Raw genomic sequence first — 22,687 nt, 5'->3', positions numbered from 1 at the left:
AAGCACATAGACATTATATAACGGGTGAAAAGGGGCGAAACACCCCGAAGCGTGCGCAAACTTTAATCTCGGACGTAGGTATGCGGGGTTAACGGAGTTCCAGCTATTGCAAAAAGGTAGGGAGGGGGGGAGGGGGAGGGGGTGAATAAAAGGGGGAAGACGACTCGCTTCCGAAAGATACAACTTGGCCAACAACCATGAAGTCGAGAAAGAGAGAGAAATAGAGAGAGGGGGAGCGGGAGAAGAGTTTTGCGGGCTCTAGGAGGGGTGGGTGGGTGGGATGCTGCAGAATCCTGATGGCTAAGTGGTTATCTTATCTTAACGGTCCGTGGCCTCTCTTCGTCCCTCACCCCCGTGGCGCTAACGCGCCCTAAACGGAAATTAACACCACCACCACCACCATCACCACCACCACCACCACCCCCGAAGAGAACGCCAGTCGGTTGTCGCGTCGTCTGAGAGCTAACACAAAAATCAATGGGCGTAGCGATATGATAACCTCGAATAGCCGGTCGCATCGTCTCGCCCTAAACGCTACGCGACGCCATCGTTATATATATATAAAACATAACATAAACACCGTGGCACCTTATCGCGAACCGACTAACTCGCCAATTGTTTGTTATAAAAATGTTAATTTCCTACGAGAGGTGCCCAGGCTGACGAAGCCAGAGATCGCGACTCCTCCTCTCATTCGTCTTTCATGTCTGTGTTGTCGGTACGAGGGAAACTATAAACCCACACCGTTTACAACACCCTTCGCACCGATGACGTAGATAAATACCACAGTTTCTCCTTCGTCTTCGTCTCGTTCCGCAGGCGCCGACAATAAACGAACTTTTATCACCCAGTTTTCCGATTTTATGCGTTAAACATTTTCTTCCAGAACGGTCATTCCGGCTAATGAGCACAACGAATTCAATGATAAGGGATCACTTTCGCATGGCTTAGTTTTCCGGTGTTTTATCACCGGAAACCAGTTGATATAAATATAGTATACCTGTAGCCGCTTCTTCAACGATGTTGGATATAACTATCAGGCTCTTCGATCATCTTCTCATCTGTCGAGGGTTGTGTAATGGTGATCTGCTGGCCTTAGACTGGTTGAAATAATCACGACAGCAATTGTACGTAACTATGATACACAATTTTTTTTACTTGTGGTCTTTATGCATTTTCTTTACAATGGTGAAATTGTACGTAAAGTTTTCTAGTGTCGCTACGTCTGTTGTATACAAGGAAGTCGTTCTCTAACTAACTCTCTCGGAGTTCTTTAATAAGTTTCTGAGTGAGAGTTGAAAATTTTCCAAGGGTGTAAATTTGCTAGTTCCCGTTGATTGGCGAAAATTGTTAAAGGAGATATTCTGAGTCGAGGAGTGAGAGTTTCAAGGGTTGGAGTTACGATCACCGGTTTGACGTGTCTCAACAATAGACGGCAGGGTGTCGGAAAGTTCCGTACACACCGTACTAAAGAAATTTGGCAAAACGAATGTTTGATGCGACAGCGAGAAAGATGCAGGGAATATGTTTACGAAGGGTTAGTTTATGTTCATAGACTGTCTTCTTACAGATGCTGAAGTAACGTTACTTTCACTTTAACCCCAGGACCCTACGCTTCTTTACGAAACAAATAACCTACACATGGGGTACTTTGGAAGGTGGTTTCAACCCCTCAAAGTGTTTAATGGCGGATAAAAAAAAATTCGTGTCGCTTAGCTTTCAGTCTACTATCGCATACATATTACAAAAGACATGAAATCTGAGATATCGACTTGGAATACCCTTCTTGATAGTCGAGCTAAGCGTTGAGCGTGACTGTGAGACTTCGACTTACTGCCAGGGCACCTTGGGGCCGAAAATCATCGCCCCAAGTGACACGTCACATCCGGCCCAGACGGCACATGTCGGCAATCCGAATCCTCTCTCGTATCCCGCCGCGAATAAGATCCGGGATCTGAACCGACGCCTTTCCTAATTCTTTCGCAGGTCTGCGTCGAGGATACGGCCCAAGGAACGGAAGAAGCCCCGGAAGACAAGGGTCCGATCTGTCCCCCACTTCCGCCGCAGTACCATTCCGCAGTCTACAAAACGTCACAGCCTCGGAAGACCTGCCTGGACTATGATCCCGGTCAGTATTCCAGCGGGATTATCCTGTCCCCGCAAGTTTCATTCTGCGGGATAAAAATGAACGAGGAAAAGTGGTGGGGTGTAATTTAACGCTCGATTAATTACCCGCTGACGATTTTTTACTACGATATTTAACGTAAATACTTTTCATCGAAGATTTTACCCTGGGAGAGTGAGAGCTTTACCCTGAATTTGTGAACGCGTCAATTGGAGGATTAAAAAATTCACCACCCCTTTTCCTTCGCCCTCCACCCGAGATGAAAATCCGTATTTCCCGGAGGATTGAGTTCATTATTTCTACCGATGCAGAGGGACTCACGGAAATACAGCAGCCGGTGATCCCGCTGCTGATGAACGCCGCAATCAATATTTCAAGGCCGATTCCACCTGTCGACGAGTACCAGTCTGATCCACCGCCGATACCACCGCCGCCTGAAAAGTACTACGCAAGCACGGAAATACTGAAGGTGAGTCGAACTTGCACCGGCGGATAATTTCCCGGGAATTAAAGCTCGGCGCAGAAATCAAGGGAAGCGAATTTAGCGGTTGGGCGATGAGCTTTTCACAAACACAGTGACCGTGTTGAGGTTGATGAAAGTTTTCTTACTCGTATTAAAATTTGATACTGATTAGATTCGTGAAAATTTTATCTTAGGTTTATGGTTAATCGGACATTATGTAACAAGGGAATAAAGTTGACGCGTTATTCCCGTGAATGCGTTTACCGCCTGAACGAAACGAGCTAACGATACTGGAGGAAATATAGTCCCATGTTTCCCGAAAATCTCATATATGCCGCAAATGCGGGAAAAAAGTACTACTTTTTTCCCACAGATGAGGGAATAAAGTTAAGAGGGAATAATATGCCAGTTTTATCCCGTTTATCAGGTAAAAAAAGTTAAAATTATGGTTGAATCGGGAATAAATATAATACAAAATCATATCAGTGAATATTTTTAGCGATGTAAAGTGTAATTGTATAAATTTCAGTTAACCCTTTGAGGGTCGCATTTTCTATCAAACAAATTTAGAAAATCATAAGTGATATACAGGTTTAGGGGTCGCTGATAACGATTCTGAATTCAGAATTACAAAATTCGAAATGTTGTAGCAAAAATTCATTTTTAAAAATTTCCAAAACCTTTTTTTCGAAAACTAGCGTACGAAAAATTCTGAAAAAATATATACTACGAAATTGTACATGGAGAATAGGAAAAAAATGTCAGAGCCTTATTCATACTTAAGGGAATATCGCCGAATAATCATTTCCGTTTGCAGATAAAATATCGCGTGTCAAGATCTGTATTTTTTTTCTTCTCGTAAACAATACGTGAAAAGTTCAGGGTGATGGGGGTGAATTTAATATACCCATAGGAGAGGTCGGCAATAAAAGTAACACGTCGAAAGGGGAGGAGGGGGAGTAGAAATTTTTCATTTAAAACTATGCGAGCCGAGTTTTCCGCGGCTAATGAGAAACTGCAGCGGGAAAACGTAGCCGTCAGGTTACCCAGGAATTTTGGCAAAACTGCGAGGGTAAAAATTCGCCTCGGGCTGTTGCAGAGCCCCCTACCACCCCTCCCACCATCCCCTACGCCCCCGCCAAGCGCCAAAGCATCGAGCAGCATGACGAGCTACAGTCCGGAGGACATGCTGACCGAGGAGGAGGACGAGGAACTCGGGATATTCGACTTCCCCAGGGAGCGGCTCAGCATCGTTGAGAACCTCGGGAACGGCGCCTTCGGCGAAATTCACCTCTGCGAGGTCGACAGGTTCCCGGGGTTCGACGACGTCTTCAGGTCAGCTGGCAGCCACCTCGTTGTCGTCAAGTCCCTTCGGCCTGGCTCCTCCGAGACTCTCAGGTTCGTATCTGAGCCGGGAATTAAGATCGTCACTGCGGAAAATCGTTCTTGCGCTATTTTGGAATTTTTTAGGAAATTTGGGTAGACACTTGAACCAGAAAAATTACTGGCTGGTCGAAAAAATGGGGTGGGGTTGAAATTCCGAGTTTGAAATGTTCCGAAAGCACCAAAATCTGAATTTTTTTCTTTTCGAAACTTGATGTAAAGAACTCGAACTTTGACGAAGCATCAAAGTTTCGAATGTTCCGATACTCGACGGTCGAAGTCAAAGTTTCAAAAGTACGAAAATGTGTAAATTTAAAAATCTGAATCTTCGAAATTCCGAATGATCGAAGATTTTCAGTTCTGTGAATTTCTGGATCGGTGAAATTTCACCACTTTGACCGTTCATTATTTTTAATTCTCGATATTTTTTCGTTTGGAATCCTCGTCCCTCTGATTTTCGGTTTTCTGGATTTTTCACACCCACTTGTTGAGTAGACTACGCTGTGTGAGTATATTTTAATTTTCGGAATCTTACTCCGTCAAAACTTTAATTTTCGGACTATTGCTCCATCGGAACTTTACTTTTCGGAACTTTGCTTTACCGTAACTTGAATTTTCGTAATCATGTATTTTTGAACTTTACGCCGTCGGCTTTCCGACCATTTGAAACTATGTTATTTCTCAAAAATTTGTTTCTCTACTTCAAGTTTCGCCACCAAATAATTCGGACTTGGGCGCTTTCGGAACTTAAACCCCGCCCCCGAAAAAGTGTTAAAACTAAAACGAGATAAAACGGAGCTTCAACCCTTCCAGAATGCTTATCCGTTCAAGTGGACGTACGCTTTGAAAATTTACAACAAAAGTTTCGCTGATCAGATTTCCTTTTAAGATATAGATTTTGTCAACAGTTGCAATACCTTTTTGAAAAAAAAATATATTCCACTGTCTCACCTGATTCGATCATGTTTTCAGTCGTGCAAAAGTGCAGCTAAAGTAGTCGAAAAAAAGTGCATGTAACTTTTGTCCTCGTTTACAATTTTATAGACCATACACATATAAATTCAATTTCTTTTATTTTTAAAATAATAATCATGTTTCTATCGTAGTCTGAAATATTATTGTGGTTTAAATGGTCGATCGGTAATTGCCGAGAATATAATTCCAAGCTCCCTCGGTTGAGATCATTAACCGGAAGTGACCGAGCGCCAGGTTCCAGATTCGTGAGGAAAGGACAAGGGTTGGAGAAATCGTCAAGCCTCCGGGGTAAAATATCCTGAAATAAATTTCAGGGTAGAATTCCAAGAGGAAGCAAAGCGACTGGCGCGTCTCTCCGACTGGAACGTTTTTCGATTGCTCGGTGCCAGCCTCGAGGACGATCCGATGTGCATAGTCCTCGAGTACGGAGAATTCGGCGACCTGAATCAATACCTGCAGAGTCACATAGCCGAAACGTCGAGCGTTCAGACCGCCAAAACGCTGAGGTAAATCCGATATTCACCAAAATTGTCCGAGCGTCGAAGCTTATTTATCATTCAACGTCTTCCCGAGATCTATAATGATCGAGCCAATCCTCGTTTGGCTAATTGCGATTACTGCGCTTCGATTCGCGTAACGAGACGTTAAGTCACGCGATTGGATAGACGATTGTACTTTTTTCAACGGTTTTTTCTTATACATTTCATCCGAAATCAATGAAGCAATTACAACACAGGTCTGCAAATCAAAAAAACTGCACAAGTTTTTGGACTTTTTTTTTTACATAGATTTTTACTGATCGAAACCGGGAAAAATACTCGAAAAAATTTCATCACGTTAGGTGATTTTTTCTTCAACTCGTGTTTGTGGTTTCATCCAGAGTGAAACTCCCATTTAATTTGAAATCTGCTATCCTATTCTTGATTATAAAAATCCTATGAAAAAGTGATTTCTGACTTTCGTTTAAGTACTAAAAAACATCCCATAGACCTGAAATAAAATGTTATTTTGCAGACCTATGCAATTTTAACCCTCGGAATTTTTGATTTGATTTGTTTCATATTTTTTGTTTTTTTTTTTTTGCCAACTTTTTCAGTTGATATATACAATAGCACCTCTGGAATCCCAATTTTTTCTTTCCAATCGAATCCTAAAACCTTCTTTTTTTTTTTCGTTTTTCGTTTTTCACGAGATTGTCGCAAATCTTTTCTCACATACGTATAATTTCAAACTGTACAATTAGACTCGGGATAATTTTTTTCCTACTCTCAATCGATCTCGTCGTTTCCGAGAACTTGGATCAAACACATGCCCAGAGTTTTTTTTTTTTTTTTTTTTTTTGAGGTTAAAAAATCGCAGACCCTCCGACGATTTTTCTTTTTTCTTTTTTCTCTTCGCTGCTCGTTAACATTCTAATCATGCCTGATTACGCGGATTACCGTAGACGTAAATTTTTACGAGGCACGTTGTCTCGGTGACCTGCAGCGTAAACATCCCCCCCCCCCCACCCCCCACCCCCTGTCCCCGTCCGACCAACCCTCGCAGGTTATCCAGTTTCTTGCAAAACCCTTCGCTCCTGTGTTTTTCAGCTTCGGTACCCTGATGTACATGGCCACCCAGATTGCATCTGGCATGAAGTATCTTGAGGAGATGGATTTCGTTCACAGGGATCTCGCCACAAGGTAATAATAATAATAATAATAATAATTTCACTGAATGCATATGTATTTTAATTTTTTTTTTTTGTCTTACCTTATTTCTGTACGCAAAGAAATTACAATATTAATTTTGCGCGTGAATTAAAAAGTAGCCGCGAGTTTTCTGAAAAAAAGGGTGAGCAGAAAAAAACAAAAGTTTACGAAAACACGGGTTGAGTAAAAAAAAAAAAAAAAAAAAAAAAAAAAAAAAAAAAAAAAAAATAAAAAAGAGGAGGGATAGAAAAGGAGAATTCAGGGTCGGATTGAAAGTATATTAATTTTTGTATTTTTTTATTCTTGACGTCGACGGGGCGGAACGTTTGACAGGTTCAGTTTTTGGGGAAAAATAATTTACGAGGTAGAAAATGAAAGCGCAAGGGGGGTTAGCTTGTGTGCCGCGTGGCGCGCGGCTCGTTGATTAACTGAAAGTGCAGAGAGAGAGAGAGAGAGAGAGAGTTCTGAAGGGGTGGAAAAGGGGCGGAGGAGAAGCCGGGCGGCAGGCGGTGGTGGGATCGCTTTATTAGAGTAGTCCATTGTTTTATCGCCACCCGATTAGAGGAGGGCCAGGTGCCGGTTTCGTCCTCCAGGATATCCCGCCACCGAAATCCTAGGCGTCCATAGCCGGCAGCGCGACACGCCGGCACCAAAATGGCGTCGGTTGGCTGGTCCCTGCAGGTCCATTTACTCTTTAATGGAGGCACGTGTTCGAATTATTAACTATAATCATAAACCCCGATTATAATTACCCCGTCGTTTGCCGTATAACAGTTGAACGCGATTGCGTATAAACGTCTATTTATGCACGTATGTGTGCGTACGGGGGTGACGTGTGTATACGTATGCAAACACTGATTGTATATCATATTATACGCAGACACGCCTTTGCGAACATTAACACCGAACTACCGTTACTTACGCGTTAATTGTTATGATTTATCGAGACCTAGCACGTGTCACCCTGCACGGTGCGGTTGCTCTTGAAGGGGTTGCAAACACCCTTCGCGCCCTTCGGAGGAGAATTTTCTCATCGTTTCCACAGGGGATGAATTTCGTTGGGATTTTGTTAAACTGTTTAGTATTTATTCCGATTTTCTTGATCGCTCCACGTTGAAATTGTATGTATGTGTTCGGGTGGTTCGTTTTTTAACTTTTTTTTTAAGGTACTAATCCAAAGATGTAGGATAAATATTGAACAAAAAATTATCGCAAGGCTTGGAGGAGGTGGGAAAATATTTAGAGATCGCTACCGATTATTGAAATATTTTTTATTTATTTTTACACGTACACCTTACGGACTTACATGTATATTAGTTTGTCTTTTTTGTATCGTGGTTCAATTAATCGTTCACCAATCAACAGCAAACTGCGCCTAACAATTCCGCAGTTGGCTGTTCTCCTCTTTTATCCGAAAGATTAATCGTCTCGGAGAAATTTGGATAACAGTTTTTCTCACCGAAATAGGATTATCGCATCACCTTGATGTCCCTGTTTCGTTTTCAGTAATGATTTTTATGAACGACGCTTAATTGGACAACGATACGTAAAACATAAACCAATATATAAGTCCGAAAGGTTTACACGTAAAAACAACTAAAAAAATATTACAATAATTGGTAGCGATCTCTAAATACTTTCCTACCTCCTCCAGGTTTGATGAAAAATTTTTTTTTAGCATTCGTCATAGATTTTTTGAGTAGCACCTTGGAAAAAAAAAATGGTAAAAAATGAGCTACCCATTGGAACAAAACAGGGTCGTGCAATTGCTCGTAGGTACGAGCGAACGGGGTGAAATACCAATTAGCGTTGCAGCTCGCGCTAGAATTACGAAGTTTCGCGGATAGCGTGGGTATAATTGGATATGGCTAGGGTGTACCTGAAATGAGAGATACCTCAATTCGTTCGGTATTCGGTTTATTATACGTACACGTGTAGGAGTTTGTCGGCTCGATGCGACGTGGAATGCAACTTTTACTGCATACACAATGATCAGATACACACACGTAATAATGCAGCGATGCCAAAGCTCGAAATCGCGAATCCGACACGAGACGCAGTAACGAAGGTGCGAAATTCCCGATTCCGGGATATTTCCAACTGTTTTTTCTCCAGGAATTGCCTCGTCAATCGAGGCCATGGTATCAAGGTTTCCGACTTGGGACCAGGACGGAGACTCTACGCTGCAGACTACTTCCGGATCGACGATCGGCCACCTTTACCCATCCGCTGGATGGCCTGGGAGTCGATACTCCTGGTAATTTTGCATTTCGTGTCTTATTGTTAGTTTGTAGAAACGTCCAAGACCCATTCGCTTGGAAGTCGAAGAAACCGTTTCTATTCTTCGACATTGATTAGAAGTCACTACGCGCAGTTGAACACGCAAAAAAAAAAAAGAAACCTGCGATGACGGACGATCGCGAATCGCACTTGGGCCAAAGTCCGGTTGAATCCCGTCGATCCGTTGCTCGCAAATTGATCCGCAATGTCCGCGGATTTTCGCTCTGGCAGCGAGTAGAACGAAACAAAGGTAGAAAATACCAGGGATTTTAATGCCGAAAGTTCTTGGGTTGATTTCCGGCGTATCGGGTGTCGCAATTTGTGTCGAACGATCGTCTCGGTGAAATTGAATTCCTCGTAACACGATCCTCGAAACAAAACTAGAATTATTAGACAGATATTCGCCGTTGAGGAAAATCGAATGGCAAGGAAAATTCGGTTTTCGAATTTTGCGTGAAACGACGATCTGTAAGCCAAATGCTCGGGGTGCCTTTTTCGAATTTCCGCGTTTCGTAACCGTATATTATATTTATACACTCCATCAACTGTGCGGGTATATGCGATATGTATACATGTAATATACATGTATATGTATGCGAAAACTACCCTCGTGTTACATTTAGCATACATTTGCATACACAGGCTAGCTCGTCGAGCTTTTGCTTCAAATTGACTATGTCATTAATGTTTCATTATGGCCCATTATTTATCCAGAAAACCCCATTACGTCGTACTAATGAAACGCATCTGGCATCCGTGCATTAAATATACATACGTATATACCTACCTGCCTCGTGGTTACGTAGGTAGGTCATTATATTTCCAACTAACGTCAGAAAATCAAGTATTAAAGGACTTTTCTCGCAGGTATCCTGAGAATAATTTTTTCGCGATTTTTGGTAAGCTTTTTACACGACGTAGATGGCGCAGGTGTATCACAGACACTATCGCTAAGGCACAGGCACATGTACACGGAGATAAATTCGTTAAGTTGGCCCGGAAACTCGGGACTAATTGGCTCAAGTTTGCGAAAGTATCAAGACTGTCGGGTAGAAGGAGGATGAGACGAGGAGGAATTATTTCCCCCGAGTTGATCCTCGACTCGAGAGTCAAGGATGCTGCGGTCCTGGCTCTTGAACCCGCGGAAATTCCATATACTCGGTGGGAAACACCGCTAATTGATACTCCGGGTATAATTCAGGGGAAATACACGTCGAAGAGCGACGTCTGGGCGTTCGCCGTTACACTTTGGGAGGTCCTCACCTTCGCAAGGGAACAGCCATTCGAGGAGTTGCCCGATTACCGCGTCGTCGAGAACGCGACCCTCTTCTGCCAGGACAACGAGAGGCGGGTAAGTTTCGGGAGGTCAGGGATATACAGGCAATGAAGATATGCCGGTGGTGCCGATTTCCGGGTGAACGGACCTTGACGCGAATCGAAAGTCGGGAGTGGAGAAGAACCATCCGTTCGAACAATCAGGGACGCATCTAACGTAGGGTCCAGTCACGTTGTTCTACGGGCATAAATCTGATATAAAGTTAAATGTACCGGTTATCAACCCTGTTCCAATTGTTGAAATTTTTCCGGTTCTGTTTGTTTGATCCTTGGTTCTAAGATTACCGAAAATGAATTTGTGATGTCTAGCAATTGGTTTGACTCATCGAGAAATTCACAATTTTTGCCGTCAATTTATGATTTTGGAAAATGAAAAGGTCAATGGTTGGGTCTGAACGAATCAATAATTGGTACACTCACCTACCTTAACGAAGGTTTGGACGAGTAGCCTCAGGTTCATTGATTTGATATTAGTTGAAACGACATTTTATTGACCTGACCTAACTTCACCTAGACTAACATAACCCGATCTGACCTGATCTGATCTAACCTAACTTAACTTGACCTGACCTAACCTGACCAAAGTGGTTGATCACTATGCAAAAGTGGCAGACGTCGACTACGATTACATAAATCACACGTGACTACACATATTACAAAGATTGCCGAAAGACTGTGAAGATTACACGAAAATTATACGGACGGATTGCAAAGAGATTGCAAAACTCGCAAAGATTTTAGACACGGTAAAGATTACAAAGATTACCCAAAGACTGTAGAGATTAGACGAAGATTACACGGATTGCAAAGAGATTACGAGGATTACAATTGATGACGGGTGATTACAAATTTTACAAGGATTCGAAGAATTATAAAGAGTAACGTGACGAATACAAAGAGATTACAGAGATTACCTGAAATATTATGTAAACCAGATTACAACAGTGATTAACCCCTTGTTTAAACAATAAATTTCAGTTACAGCAACATAATTATAAACGACTCTGAAGAGATGGTATTATCGAATCATTTCTACATTAAAAAAAATCGGATCGTTTAACCGATTTTAATAAACTGGGGCATATTTCGTTCGTCAATGACTGTTCGTGTTTGGTGTATCCTGAATTGTTGAATATATTCTGTTTTATCTCCGCTCCCCGAGACTTTTGGAACGCGGATAATATTCGGTCCCGTTCATCTTTGTGTAACGGGGTTTTTCAGTTCGTCCTACTTCCGCTGCCAAAAAACTGCCCCAAGGAGATTTACGAGCTGATGCGCGAGTGCTGGCAGCGTGGTGAAAACGACAGGCCAACCTTCCGTGAGATCCACTTATTCCTGCAGCGTAAGAACCTCGGTTACAGGCCGAACAACAACGTCACCTGATACAGAGAGCTGGAAGGCTGGAACCTGATTCGGCTTTCGATGATCGGAGAACTAAACGGCAACTGGATGCAGTGGGGATACCCTAACAATTACCCCTAAGCTCTTAAAGGGGTCAAGACTGGACCAATACCTTGTATCCTATCCCCGTAAACAATATTCACCCCCTGATGATATACGTCGAGTCGATAGAGATCGTCTGCCGTCGCAAGATTTTACAGGGTGAATTTCTGACGACCGAACGGCTCGGTATCCGTTAAAACGTAACGCGCATGCGCTGAAATTCAAGAGCGCGGTTGCTTGCCAGGTTGACCAACCGTCGCGAACTTAACCTCAAAAATTTTCACAACTGTCGGTGCTGAGCGCGACTGTGAAAAAATTTTTGAGACTACGTTCTCAACCGTTGGTCAACCTGGCAAACAATTGCTATCTGAAATTTCAGCGCATGCGCGTTTGATTTTAACAGACGCCGGACTATTCGATCGTTAGCTATTCACTTTGTGGATTATAGCGTATACGGAGAGATGCTCGAGGATCTATAATGTTGTTCCTTAGTTTTTACTCTTCCTTCGATTATCCCGCGCAGAATTATCTGAGCCAGAAAAGCCACAAAAAATACACACCTGATTCACGCGATTAAAAAGTTCGATAAATGCGGTCATGCAAGCCGGTCGTTTTCTCCGTCTGCAGACGTGATGAACACCGTTATTAACCTCATTATTGTTATTATTATTATTGGTATATCATTCATCGCAGTAGTAGTATATGCCCGATTTTTTTGCCACGTTTTTTTTCTTGACAATAGTCATTTTTTTCATCGTTTACTTATGCATAAAAATGTTTTTAGCATGAACAAGCGGTTCTGTATACACGTGAATCATATCGCATGATCTGAGATAAAAGATCCTAGCGTAAAAGCTAACAAAATTGTTGATTAATCGAACGTAAAAAGAATGGAAATGAATAAATTTAATAGGCAAATAATCGTTGCGAGGTATAATTGCAGCCGATATTGATAAGCCGTTGTAGAAAATAAAGACGAAGAATTGTATTGCAATAAGTTATAGATAATTATCTAATTCTTAAGCTTCAATAATGCGCTTAGCCCGAGTGCATGAATATTTGACAATACCGTGGTGGTTGCAGAATAAAAAAGAAATAAAATAAAATATATATATATATATACATATGACATAGTGTATATGAAAATATATATATATATATATATACACATATCTATAATAAATATTATATAAAAGTTGTTGACGAATGAGGTAAGAGATTGGAAATTAATAATTGAGGAGAAGAAGAAAATAAAAAGAAAAAAAAAATTTACGAACGAATAGGTAAAAACATTTGGTAGTAGCGTTTTAGTAACATGATTAAGGAGTGAAAAAGGGTAGACAGAAAAGAAAAAAAAAATGAAAAAAAAAGCGAAGGAATTATAAGAAACACTTTAATTATAATACGGGGTAAAAAAAGAAAGAAAAAAAAAACGGAATAAAATAGCTTAAACAAGGCTTACCTTATATACGTTTTATATTAAAACATTTTTACGTATATATATGTATATTTAATTTGCAAACGTGGTATCGCGTATATAATTCAAATTTATATATATGCACACAAAACACAAACACACACACACACACACGCGAAAATATATATATACGATAAACATGACAACAATAATTATATTAACGTGAATAATAAACGCATACGTATACACATACAATATATACATGCATGGATGAATATGAATTGGGGTTAGTATAAAATGAATCCAAATATCGTTTAAGTAAGGTTTAAAGTTTCGCGTATATACGACACGTATACCGTACGAGTAATTATGTAATACTTATAATGTCATGTTATTATACAACGACCAAAGAACCAACGACACGATCAATGATCGTGATATTAATTTTTCTACGATCTGTGTATATATATAATTTGATCGGTTGAATTATTGGTTTCTTACCTAAATTTTCAATTTCTATCGACAAACTTAGATGACGCTTTTTCCAAACCCGCGGTTTCATTCCATTTGTAAGTGTACGAAGTGACTCTACAAAAAAAAAAAAAAACAAAAAAAATAAAAAAAAAAAAAAAACACTATGCGTTAAATATCGAAGAAATTTTTTAACGGGACGTATAATTTAAATGTGAAAAGCTTTGTATCCGAAAAGTGCGAGACGATATCTTCGATATGGGAATTAAAAGAATTGAAACGAAAGAAAAACAACAACAAAAGGACGGTACATATAAAATGGAAACGAATAAAAAAAAAAAAACACCGATGTTCGAAAATCGTACATATCCTGATTCTGCACAATAAAACTATTATAATAAATACATTATAATGACTGTATAATATAAATAAAGTTTACTACTCTACGTGACACGATATAACTATTATTATTATTGCTATTATTATTATAAAATCGGAGCTAATTGTCAAGTAATATTATGAGTTGAATATTGTTGAAAATTTGAGTCGTTCGATATGAATAAAAGAAAAATCATATCATAATAAAAAAACATCCTGTATACTTGTGTACGCGTGTAATATGTTTCGCACAATATACCTACTTAAAAAATCTCGAACGTTTTTAAACAATATATATATATATATATATTATATTTATCGTTTAATCGTGCAGACTAGTTTTGTACAACGACGAGATGAAACATTATACATACGCCTCCATGTCTCGGGCGTTTTTTGGGGGTGGAGAAGAATTTTTATTTATTTTATTTCTTCTTCCTCCTTCTTCTTTTCATTCGCAAAGCGTCAAAGTTTACTCGCGTCTGAGGTTGAAAAAAATCTATACACATGTGTATTATAAATAGGCAAACTGCAAAAAACGCTCTCTTCGAAGTTTTAATATCTTAATCTTGCGTCGACGATAAATAACCGATGTTACGAAATTTTTCACCCCGATTTAAAATTCGAAACCAAAACCGATCAACGATCAGGGATCAACCTGAACGTAATTGTTTGTTTTATACACCTGTACAACGCGAAAGTTCGAACCGCTTGTTATACACAAACTGGTCGAACAAAATTGAGCATAAATTTTGTAAACACACACGCGCATTATACACCGCAGTATAATCGGACGGGGTAATTTTGTTTGTCGTCAAACCGCACTATACGCCTGTGCAATATAATTCAATCCATAACCGCGATATGCTGCGTGACAATATTAGCACAAGTCTCATCGTTGATCGCTACTGAGTTTCCTACAATTTGCAAATTTCTACAGTTACACGCTACGACCTATAATATTGTTACTGCAGGCCCATCAACCTCCGGGGTACGTATTAAATTACGCTCGCGAATTTATATACACGGATCTGTTGAACGAGATAACGGCGATTCTTATATATGTATAATTGTATACATTTATATATATGTATATATATGTATATAGCAGACGCCACGATGCAGGCTAATCGACCTTATGGGAAATAAGCAGTTTGTCAAATAATCCTGCCTGCATCGCAAAGTGCTCGAAGCACGCGATTTTCCTAAACGTATACATATGTATACATATATAATCTATGACTGAGCCGAGAATGCGCAGTAATTTAATAACACTACGTACACAATAAATACATTATACTGTAAATAAATAACCACCTTGCGTAATGTGTAATTAAGGGGGAATAAAGCTTGGACGGTCTAAAATCATACCTATTTTTTCTTTTTTTTTTTTCAACGATAATGAAAATACTCGGAGGAATTTCAGTTTGAGGGCTTCGTTACTTATAGTTTGAAAAAGATTTTACAATTTTTTCATCGATGTTTATAAAAAATTTACGGCATGGCAAATGTAAGTAGCGGATGACTTCGAAATCGAGAGCTTTTGCGGTAGCGGATCTCCTGACGTCAATTGTTCAATTTGTAACGGAGAGAAAACATGTTTTGATTCAAAAACACCTTGTCGGTTTCAAGCTCGTGGTCCAAATGTTGAAAAAAAAAATTTCACGTGTATACGATTATGGACAAAAAATGTTGGGATTGAAATTCATAAATCTGGCCACGAGCTCGAGTCAATAAACAAATTTTAAAGATTGTGTAAAAATTTCAAATCGATGAGATGAAAGTTGACCGAGGAATCTTCGCCACCGGATTAAAAACGTGATTATTCGTTACTTATACCAGCCATGCGGACATTTTGTTAATAATTTGAATGAAACAATTCTAAAACATTCTTGAAACTATTAGTAACAAAGCCCTCAAACTCAAATTTCGCTATGTGTTAAAAAAAAAAAGATCTCCTTAAATTAGGTGCGATTTTAAACCGTCCAAGCTGCCTCCCCTCCCCCTTAACGTAAGTTATACGTTTTACGTTCGTCATGACAACAATGACGAATAATAAATAACACACGAATCGTCACGAACTAAATCTACTAAAAAAACAATCGACTGTTATTTCACACTCGCACACAAACACACACTCAATTGTAACATACAGTATAAATGTTCGCTGAACGTTTGTAAATAACGATTTTTGTTTGCGAAAATAAATATATATCCAAAGCATTGAACACGATGGTCGGGGAGGCAGCGATCACTCTTGGAACCCGAATTGAAAACCGCCGCCGAGCTTATCCGGCAAAGAAGCAGCAGCCACCTTCGTAAGGGGAGAAGGGTAAGTCACAGGCTAACGAGAGATGCTCGACCTTTCGAAACCCGGACCCACCCTCAGGCCTCGACAAGGGGATCTCGGCATCCAGCTTTGAACCGGCACCGAATATTGTCTAATTAATACCTGCGGAGATTCCCATGAAACGGTATGGAAAACCGCAAATACGCGGCAATGTATGCCGAACGCCCTGGGGAAATTTTACCTGCGTATATGTACCAGGGTGTTTCAAATTGAAATAGAAAAAAGAAGCAAAGTACAAATCCATTTTCCCACCTATACCGGGGCAATCTCTTGAAACTTGACAATCAACCGCGCATGCGCGAGTTTTATCGGCTCTTCGTGCAGGCTGACCATCCCGAGTTTTCAGCTGTCAAACTGTTCCTGGCGGCGATGTGATTGATACGAATTTTCGAGGTTAGAAGCTCAAATAATCGAGGCAGCGACTCGGAAAGGTTTCGGAAGCATTTGTCATTGGGTCGGAAAGTCAATTCTTCAAAGAACGGTCGGAATTTAACGCTTAATGCTTAGGTTGGCTCACCTGCATCGCGGACAAGAATATCGCTGCGGGAAGATTTGGCCGACCAATGAGATTGAATTATTTGGCGCATGCGCGGTTGATTTTCAAGTTTCAAGAGATTGTCACGGTATAATTGCTATTGCTTCAATGCCGTGATACGTCTACCAATTCCGAGTTTAGACAGCGTTAGTTGAACAAGTCTTGTCCCAGATTTGTGAAGAATGTCAATCTGCTGGCTAGGCGAAAGCTTGCGTAGCGGTCGACCCTATTCACTACGAATAGTTTGTACGGTAAAACTTTATTTTCTGTTTAAAATCATAGTTGAAACCGATAGAAGTGGAGAAAATTTTCAAACAACATCTATTTTCAATATTGTTCAAAAAAGGCGGGGGTCAAAAAACTGTCAGGATACAAAAGTGTGTTTTACAGAATTTTTAAAGCTTATAAGTCGAAATACAGAAAAACGAAATTGCTACTCACATTAGTTAGAACCTAAAAAGCGCTACTTTTTCTCACTTCCTTACCAACAGAGCGAGCAAGTTTTTCAAACTTCAGATGCTTTCTGTATAAAGCATCATCTCATTAGGGGTAAACTGTTGAACGCCAAACGGAAAATTCCTTTCATTACGATCTCGAAGAAAAAGCTTGTTCCTGGTCTAAAAAAGCTTTGAAAATACTGGACGTTGTAGCTCAAGTATAAGGCCAAGTCGTCTAGATTTTTGTGATAGCAAAAAAATTGCAAAGACATTTTTCACACCCACATATTTAATTATTGTTTTGTTTGTTCTGGATTCATCGTAGTAAATAAATTAAATTGATCATTGCTGTTCTTTTGAACACAGAACGAGTTGAACTTTTACTTTCGGCAATCGGGATACGGCTTCAGGTGATTTTTTTACAGCAATAAAAACGTTCGAAACGACCAACCCCTTCAGTCATACAAATTTTCATGTCCAAGCCTTACCACAATTTAGTTACAACTTTTTCGACAAATTTCGACCAGAATCATTAAATTTCGATAGTTTTGTTCGATTTTGCATCCATTATATTGGATTTAAAAATCATAAACCTCCAATTTTAGATTCTTAATCAGCATTCCCAAAAACCTTCGGTAACAAAATTCAGGCCAAAACATCGCGATCAAAAATGTTTCACCGAAAGGGTTAAACTCTGACGTTTTTTTTAACCAATTATAAGGTTTTAGGTTTAGTAGGATGATGTTTCACTGATGAATTCACCTCCGTTGGTGGAAACGTGACGTAATTGCCGGAGATTTTTTAAACATTGATTTGCCTATTTCTACTTCTTCGTTATTCAGACTTCGTAGATCCCTTTGATCCTTAGCAGGTTCTAAAGCGGCTGAGTTAAAAGCGAGGATAATCCAATCAGACGGTTGTCAAGTCCATTAGAGTCAACATCCAGAGACACACCTGGATCACTGCACGTGGACAATAATTTCGGGCAAAAGGAAAGCTCGCTGCACGGAGTCTTTCGCAAGCCCAACACGTGTCCACGTCACCCGTAACTTCCGGTAAAATTATTGGACGTTTGTTCGCCGGGGGAGGATCGTAATGGATCAAGATGTCACCCCGACGGCAACGCCTTCAGCCCCTCGACGTCAGAAACGCCGGCTGACGTCACCCTCGCCTAATCAAGGTCCAAAGCTCCGAAGCCTCGCTACCTGCAAGCTCACCGAATACGGCTGAAAATATACGGCGAGGAAATTATTGCGCTGGGTGTTGCACAGCCCGGATAAGACGGTCGGAAAAATAACACGCCTTCGGTGTAAAGGGGTGATGGACCTCTTAGAAAACAGTCCGAACCATCTTTTCTAACCCCAAGCTTCGTTCCAATTTCAAATTTGGTCCTGCAGTTTTCTCACCGCAATTGGTTCTCCGTCGAATTGGATCGATTTACAGTATGTCATAGTAGTACTATAACGTACTGAAAATCCAGCCAATTTCCATAAGGATTCTGCGGGGTCCTTTACCACCGTTCGTCAAAGGGACCTGATTATGCAGCCGGATGTGCGAAGCGCGATTATACTTTTCGTGGGTGAAAAATATGGTGGAGGTGTATAATTACATCGGTACGGTATCGAGAGGGTGGCTGACAAATGAACGACGAAGCGAAGTGACGGGTTGAAAAAGCCGGCGTCGATCCTCATCTCATGTACGTTATATAAGTGACGAGACAACATTTTGACGACCGGTCGACACGGCGATGAAATCTCGTGCGAAAATTTTCAGCGAATTTTCTCAGGGGTGTTGAAACTCGTGTATAATTCAGGATTACGCGAACGATTTGTACCCTTTGAGAAGCTCCCTCGAAAGCTCGATTTTTTTTTTTTCCTCACAGGTACGTACCTACACGTGGAGAAAAGGCGTAAAGGAGAATCGGCAAATCGTTGTTTCCACTTTCGCGAATCATCCCTCAAGCTTAGGCGAAAATCTCCGGGCATACATGTGCGTGACTGCGGCTTAGACACGCCCCGGGTGATCCGGACGGATGATTTTCGTCCTTTGCGTTTGTTTATTTATCTTCGTATCAGCGAGCTTGCGACGTGCCGCGTATTCCGGAGGGATCCAACGGATATGCCGGGGAAATATCCGAGGGTCGTTGCGGAAGCGCGGGAAAAGCTTGCAAAAATTCAATTCTCCCGTCCCACCGCTGTCACCAATTCCACGCTTCTCTAAGTGCTGCACGCGTCTCGTCTCGCCGCTGCACTCATCGGTATGCAAAAGCACGCCTTCTGCCCGTCGACTCGCTGTCTCGAAAACGAGCCCGGACCGCGTTCCTGGTTTCCATTACACCCCCGTCTTCCCTTCTCCCGGCTGCCAGACGATAACGTATCTGCTTACGGCTAAACAATGTACCGGCCTCCCCCGAAAGGGTGAGATAATCCCGTTGCTCCGCGGTAATAAATTGTCCCCGAATATTTAGCCCCGGGTATTTTGATTAATCTTTAAACTGGGAGACGTCTCGAAGACATTATATGTATATATATATATACATACATATATATACACCCTGCAGACCTCGCCGCGCTTTTCACGAATAAACGAAGACAAAGTAGTAAGAGCAAAACGATCGTTACTTTGCAGGTACCCGGTCTTACTCAAACAAAACCCCTGCAGTCTCTTCGCTTCGACGATCGGAAGGGACGAATATTAATCATAATTTACCCCCAGGACGATCTAGTCACGTCATCCTCACCCTCTTTGATAAATATTAAGCAGGCTGGTTGGCTGAAAATCGATGCGGTTTGATCATTTCATCTATCTGGTCTTGGTGATAGTCTTACATGCTTTGGTATGTTTATCAAGATATCGTATTTTCGAGTTGTGCAATCGATTGATTTGTTAACACTGTAAAAGATTGGTGGTGTTAAGGGGGAGGGGTACAGGTTGGACGGTCTAAAACCATACCTGTTTTTAGGAGTTTCTTTTTTTTGTTTAAATGAAAACACTTGGAGAAACTTCAGTTTGAGGGATTTATTGCTTAGTGTTTTAAGAACGGGTTAGAATTTTTTCATTGATATTAATAACAAAATCGTGGAATGGCACACATAAGTAGCAAACAACTCTTGACATCACTTGTCCAACTTGTAACATATAGAAAACATTTTTTTGAGTTAAAAATACCTTTTCAAGTTGAAGCTCGTAGCCGATATGTTGAAAGAAATTTTTTTTTTCAAATAATGTACAATTACGAACAAAAAATTTAATTTTTTGACCACAAGTTTGTTATAAATATTTGTATAAAAAAATGTTGGGTTTGAAATTAAAAAACTCAGCCTCTAGTTTGAATCGATAGACAAGATTTAAAGATTTTGTCAAAATTTCAAGTCGATTGGATAAAAATTGACCGAGGCATCTGCACCACCGGATTGACAACGTAGTCGTTCGCTACTTTTACATGCCGCCATTTTGTTATCAATTTCAATGAAAAAATTCTAAAATGTTCGCGAAACTATAAATAACAAAGCCCTCGAACTCAAATTTCTCTAAGTGTTGTCATTTTCTTAAAAAAAATTAAAAAGAACATCCTAAAAATAGTAAATTTAACAATAGTAGCCAGTGTAGACACTATAAAACAATATTTGTGGTCAATTCAGAACTTGAACGTTACATAATGACAGATTGGCATCAAAAAATATTCCATAGAAGTCTACACCGAATTTTTGAATTTTTTTTTCTTTCTTTTTTTACAACGTAGACAAATAAATCGTAGCTATTATGGACTCCCTTTCTTCAAGTGCCTTTGAAACACAACTGCAGATTAAATTTCACTCGAGGAAATATTGTTGAAACAAGTATCCGACGTTGTGTTCCAAGTGCAAGTTAGACCGATCCTGGAATAGGAATTCTCGTGAAAATTAGTAACTGGCGTATGTTTGCTAAAAGCCAACAACAGCCGCTCGGCTAAATTTCAATGAACATAAACTTTTACCACCACCACAACCACCAGCACACACCGCTTCGTGTAAATTTTCTTATTCTACGGCTCTGCGGTTTGTAGGCGTGGGTAATTACTGCAGTAAACCTTTTGTTAAACGAACAACAGGCTGGCGTGCCCTCATCCCCTCTCGAAATGATTAAGGCGGAAACACGTCGGGTGAAAATTATAAGAAGAAGAAGAAGAATAAGAAGAAAGAGCTGGATATACAACAAGAGCGCAAACCGACGGTTTTCCACTTAATTTTTTACAATTACTAATAACGCCAATAACGAGAACAATCTCAAATCTATCGCTGGATCAAACGAAAACGGGTTTCGATAAAGGTTTGTAAAAACCGTCTCGTTATAGGTACGAAGCTTCGCCTTTACTCGCTGCAAAAACTGTTATTCGTTAACTTTTTCCTCTAACTCAAAGCTGGAAAATTTCGCGCTACGAAGCCAGTTTAAACTCGTGTATCGGTAGACTGTTTATTTCAAATCGTTTTTTTTTTTTTTTTGTTGCACTGTCTTACACGGTTGCTAAAATGAAGTTGGATCGTTTGCGAAATTTAAACAATTTTTCAACACTCTTCAACTGGCAGACGATGACTGGCGCAAAATTGTCTCAACGGTTGAGCGAAAAAATACGGTGGTAAAAAGTGCCGTTAGGGTGTTTGATTTTACCGCGCACCTTATGCGGTGGGATGATTTAAAATTCAGATTCAAATTGTCGGAAGGTAGGTTGGTACGACAGAACAGTCATTCGTTATAATTATGCAAAATAAAAGAGCGAGTGGTCAGGACTGATTAAGATTCACTGTCAAGTCGAACGATTTACATGTTTAAAAAAAATAACTTATTTATTCAGGCAATTTATTATTGCACGAGCATTAAATTTTCGCAACAGTTGCAAGAAGATATATAGCAACAGCGATCGTAATGATAAAGAATAGTAACGGATACTAGACTTTCCGGTAACGGCTATAAAACTAATTTTCATTTTCTACCTAGAACTGTATTTTCGATTGTGGTAAAAATTGAAAATAGTTAAGGACCGAGCGGTAACCGAAACTAAAAATTTCTCTCAGTGTATAATTCATTGCAATCGAGAGAGAAAAATCGTTATTCATTGACAGATATATTGGTTATATGAATTGAAAACGTCACCTGCAAGCGATGAAATATTATTTTAAAAAAAGTTGAACGTTAGTACCAAATTTTTTGTCGAAATATCAACATCGAAAAGACAACAAGTCTCGTTTCCTTATTTCCTCTCGGTTTTTCCGCGCTACCGGAAGAAGGGAAACTATATAAGCCGTAGCAGCGCCGTGGGGTGAACATTTCCATTTTATTGGATAACGAAACGAGCGTCGTGGACAATATAGGAATCCAAATTGGGCAACGTGAAAGCTCTCGGTGTGCAGCTTCTGCTCCGGGACAT

General features: G+C 40.2%; 1 protein-coding gene across 2 annotated transcripts in view; it reads left to right on the top strand.

The window, feature by feature from the left end:
- Positions 1-12,382, top strand: part of LOC124298079 (discoidin domain-containing receptor 2) — a 108,262-nt gene extending 95,880 nt beyond the window's left edge. For both annotated transcript variants that reach the window (XM_046749661.1, XM_046749662.1), the window contains 8 exons: positions 1,987-2,128; positions 2,437-2,594; positions 3,688-3,986; positions 5,261-5,452; positions 6,536-6,628; positions 8,753-8,894; positions 10,119-10,268; positions 11,474-12,382. In XM_046749661.1, the coding sequence (XP_046605617.1) occupies positions 1,987-2,128; positions 2,437-2,594; positions 3,688-3,986; positions 5,261-5,452; positions 6,536-6,628; positions 8,753-8,894; positions 10,119-10,268; positions 11,474-11,635 (1,338 nt within the window). In that variant the 3' untranslated portion in view covers positions 11,636-12,382. The remainder of the gene's footprint in view (positions 1-1,986; positions 2,129-2,436; positions 2,595-3,687; positions 3,987-5,260; positions 5,453-6,535; positions 6,629-8,752; positions 8,895-10,118; positions 10,269-11,473) is intronic.
- Positions 12,383-22,687: the final 10,305 nt, after the last annotated feature.

Source organism: Neodiprion virginianus, chromosome 2, assembly GCF_021901495.1.
Source record: "Neodiprion virginianus isolate iyNeoVirg1 chromosome 2, iyNeoVirg1.1, whole genome shotgun sequence".
Lineage (NCBI taxonomy): Eukaryota > Metazoa > Arthropoda > Insecta > Hymenoptera > Diprionidae > Neodiprion > Neodiprion virginianus.
This window is presented reverse-complemented; position numbering and strand designations above follow the sequence as displayed.